This window comes from Sesamum indicum, linkage group LG4 (genome assembly GCF_026168435.1).
Source record: "Sesamum indicum cultivar Baizhima isolate 11 linkage group LG4, ASM2616843v1, whole genome shotgun sequence".
NCBI lineage: Eukaryota > Viridiplantae > Streptophyta > Magnoliopsida > Lamiales > Pedaliaceae > Sesamum > Sesamum indicum.
The window spans coordinates 9,733,136-9,737,304 of NC_142660.1; the positions used below are offsets into that span (position 1 = coordinate 9,733,136).

The 4,169-nt window shown below is 36.2% G+C and overlaps 1 protein-coding gene across 1 annotated transcript; it reads left to right on the forward strand.

Annotated features, from left to right (window-relative positions):
* The first annotated feature begins 1,553 nt into the window (after window positions 1–1,553).
* LOC105160134 (G-type lectin S-receptor-like serine/threonine-protein kinase At5g24080) lies at window positions 1,554–4,169 on the forward strand. The gene has a single exon (XM_011077401.3). The coding sequence runs from the start codon at window positions 1,585–1,587 to the stop codon at window positions 3,982–3,984; it is 2,400 nt and encodes a 799-aa protein (XP_011075703.1). The 5' UTR covers window positions 1,554–1,584; the 3' UTR covers window positions 3,985–4,169.

The window sequence follows — 4,169 nt, forward strand, 5'->3', positions numbered from 1 at the left end:
TCAAAAGCTTCAAAATTTTACATCTTATTCATTGATTCATCTTTTTCTCTAAAATTAAACACTTTTAAAAAGTATAAGTTTTTTTGAACGCCTCTGAGTTGCAAATTTTCTAAATTAGAAGGGTAATTATATGATCATTCAAAATATTTCAATAAAATGAATATTTCAATGGTTGGATCTATATATCAATGTGATAAAAAATTATAAATAAATTTATATAAAATAAGATAAATCAACACATTCCGTGAAATTTAAGCTCGTAACATCAGTTTTGTTTACAGCACCCCAAAAGTGTTTGGATTGGATTTTTATTATAAACTGTTGCAGTTTTTGATTAAGTTAAACAAGTATAAATTATAATGTACAAAAAAATAAATTGTTTATTTTATTTAATTCTTTTTATACATGTAATGCAATTATGTTAACTATAATAAAAAAATATATAATTTGATCTGGAGTAGAAAATTCGATCCTGCGGCGATAAGAGGTGCAATGTACATGTACGTGTAATAAATATAAATATAATAATAGAAATTTTAGAGAGGTATCTCTTTACGTTGTAATTGTTTTGTGTATTTTAATGTAGAAGGATTGAGAATTCCGAAAAGCTCTACCAGCTCTAGGTAGTTTTTGTTAATATATATATATATATATATATATAAATATAAATATAATAAAAAATAAATAAATTGTATACAGTAAAACCTCTATAAATTAATAATTTTGGGACCATGAAATTTTATTAATTTAGAGAGATATTAATTTATCGATAAATTAATATTTTATTAATTAAAAGAGAGACTTTTTAAATTCAACAAATTTAGTACACATGTATTGAAAATAAATGAATTCATATATGTTTCATAGATTATATTAATGCAATCAATCAATTCTTTGTAACTAATTAAATATATTAATGTATAATATCAATTCATTGTATACAATTAACTATTATATTCATAGACACATATATCAATTCATTGTAATTACTTAAATATATATATTTACATTAATTCGTTCACTTAAATAATTATTAGAGCCAATTAAATATATTCATGCAAGATAAATGAAACATATACTATATAAATCTCAATATGAAAATAAAATCATAACACCAACCATGTCTTCTCATCTAAAAAGCATCGCAAAATCATCCATGAATGATCAAATGCGTAAAGCATTACAAACTTTATATTTTAGCAAATTACCATAATATTTATAATTGTAATATTTATGAATTATTAATTTAGAGTTTTAACGGGACCTACTATTTATAAAGGAATTTTTTGAAAAATTATTATCTTATTATCTTATCGAATTTGATAATTTTTTACAAAGGCCCATGTCGGGACCGAAAGATTTTATTATTTTAGAGAGTTTGTTAATTTATAAAGTATTAATTTATGGAGGTTTTACTATATATAAGTATAATAAAAATAAATAAATTATAATGTCACTATAACAATTATTCTTCAAAAGTCAAAGTCGTGGCCGCCGTGTTCGTCACTGTGTTTATTTCAACGCTGACCAAAACACATCCATTAAAATGCCGCGAATTAACTTCAAACAACTTGTCAATCAATCATGTCTTCTTCCAACCATTTTCTCCATCTTCTTGTCTTCTACTTCTTCTTCACAACCTCTGTTCTCCATTTCTCTTCTTCTCAACTGCAGAACATCATCACCTCCTTTTCCGTCTCCAATTCCCCATGGCGGCCCACCCAGAACCAGATACTTCTTTCCCTCGACTCCACCTTCGCCGCCGGATTTCTCCCCCTCCCAAACTCCCGATCCCTCTACACTTTCTCCGTTTGGTACCACAACATCTCCTCCAAGGACGTTGTCTGGTCCGCAAACCGCCTTGGCCCTGTTTCTGCAGCTGCTTCTTTGATGATTTCCAGCTCCGGTGAGCTGAGGCTGGTCAATTCTTCTGTTACTGGTCGAAACCTTTGGCCTTCTCCAGCTATTGGAAGCGTAAATGGAAGTGGGCTCTCGCTACTTTCCACCGGTAATCTTGTTTATGGTGATTTTCAAAGTTTTGCTATTCCGACTGATACGATTCTTCCAAATCAAAGAATAAACGGGACGACGCTTGTTTCTAAGAACGGCAAGTTTATGTTTGATTCCAGGCAGCTTTTTCTTGTCACTAGGAATGATAGTTATTGGTCTAATTTGGGTAATCTTACTTTCATGAGTTTGGATACTAAAGGCATTCTGATGTATGGTGATACTTCAAGGTATTATGCGTCGGATTTTGGGGTTGAAAAGTTGAGGCGATTGAGTCTTGATCATGATGGAAATCTTAGGTTGTACAGTTATGATACAGGGTTGAGTCAATGGGTTGTTGGATGGCAGGCTGTGTTCCAGCTGTGTTTGATTCATGGCACTTGTGGGGCAAACTCTATATGCATGTATGATGCGTCGAATCTTTCAACTTCTTGTGTCTGCCCTCCAGGGTACCGGAGAGCAGTTAATAATTCATGCGAGTTGAGAATCCCAGTAAAGGATTTGGGGAGAAGTAAGTTTCTGAAATTGGATTTTGTTAATTTTACTGGAGGGTTGAACCAAAGTGACATCAAGACATTCAATTTCACCACTTGTGAGGCGCAGTGTCGGTCCAATCCGAGTTGCTTGGGGTTCATGTTTAAGTATGACGGATCGAATTACTGTGTTCTGCAATTGGAGAGGATGGTTGATGGATATTGGTCTCCGGGTACGGAGACTGTCATGTTCTTGAGGGTTGATGAGTCTGAGACTCAAGTATCAAATTTCACTGGTATGACAACCTTGATGGAAACCGTGTGTCCTGTGAAGATAAGGCTCCCTCAACCTCCAGAAGAGTCTAGGACCATCACTAGGAATATTCTGATTATATGCACTATTTTTGTAGCTGAGCTACTTGGTGGTGTGTTCTTCTTCTGGACATTTCTCAAGAAGTACATCAAGTATAGGGACATGGCCAGGACCTTTGGGCTTGAGGTTATGCCTGCTGGTGGCCCTAAGAGGTTCAGTTACGCCGAGCTTAAAGATGCCACTAATAATTTCTCGAATCCAATAGGAAAGGGTGGGTTCGGTGTTGTTTACATGGGAAAATTGAACGACGGCCGGGCTGTGGCTGTGAAGAGTCTGAAGAATATAACTGGCGGTGATGCTGACTTTTGGGCTGAGGTTACAATCATTGCACGGATGCACCACCTTAATTTGGTTAGGTTATGGGGATTTTGTGCTGAAAAAGGTAGCAGAATATTGGTGTACGAGTATGTGCCTAATGGATCGCTGGACGAATTTTTGTTCCAGACTGCTGAGGTTGAATCGTTAGAGATGGAACAAGAAACTGCAGCAGTTATTGGTTCAAAGAACAAACCTATTCTTGATTGGAATATCAGATACAGGATCGCATTAGGGGTGGCCAGGGCGATAGCATACTTGCACGAAGAGTGCTTGGAGTGGGTGCTGCATTGTGACATCAAGCCAGAGAACATACTGCTAGGGGAAGATTTCTGCCCAAAGGTATCCGATTTTGGGCTTGCTAAATTGAAGAAGAAAGAGGACATGATTAGTGTGTCAAGAATGCGTGGAACACCAGGGTACATGGCGCCTGAGTGGACTCGACCTGATCAAATAACTTCAAAAGCTGATGTATATAGTTACGGATTGGTTCTCCTGGAAATCGTCAGCGGCTCAAGAAACTTCACACAGTTAGATTCAAAGGTGGCGAGTGACCAGTGGTTCTTTCCACGGTGGGCATTCGACAAGGTGTTCAAGGAGATGAATGTGGAGGACGTTCTGGATCCTCGTATCAAGCACACTTATGATAATCGAGAACACTTTGATATGATCAACCGAATGGTGAAGACCGCTATGTGGTGCCTACAGGACAGGCCGGAGATGAGGCCGTCAATGGGAAAGGTGGCTAAGATGCTTGAGGGGACAATTGAGATCACTGAGCCGAAGAAGCCCACCATATTTTTCTTAGAGGACTAAGGGTTGTGTCTTTAGATCCTTTCATAAGAAAGCAAGAGTACCTCAATGACTTCATAACCAGGAAAGAAGTTGCAACAGTACAGAACACCCATAATATTATTTCAACTCTTGTATACTCTGTGCTTTTGATGTTCTTCCTAAATGTTGCTAATTAGTAAATGGATAGCACTTTCTCGTGTTGAAAA

Coding starts and splice junctions, on each gene's coding strand:
- LOC105160134 (XM_011077401.3), top strand. CDS start 1,585: ATGTCTTCTTCCAACCATTTTCTCCATCTTCTTGTCTTCTACTTCTTC.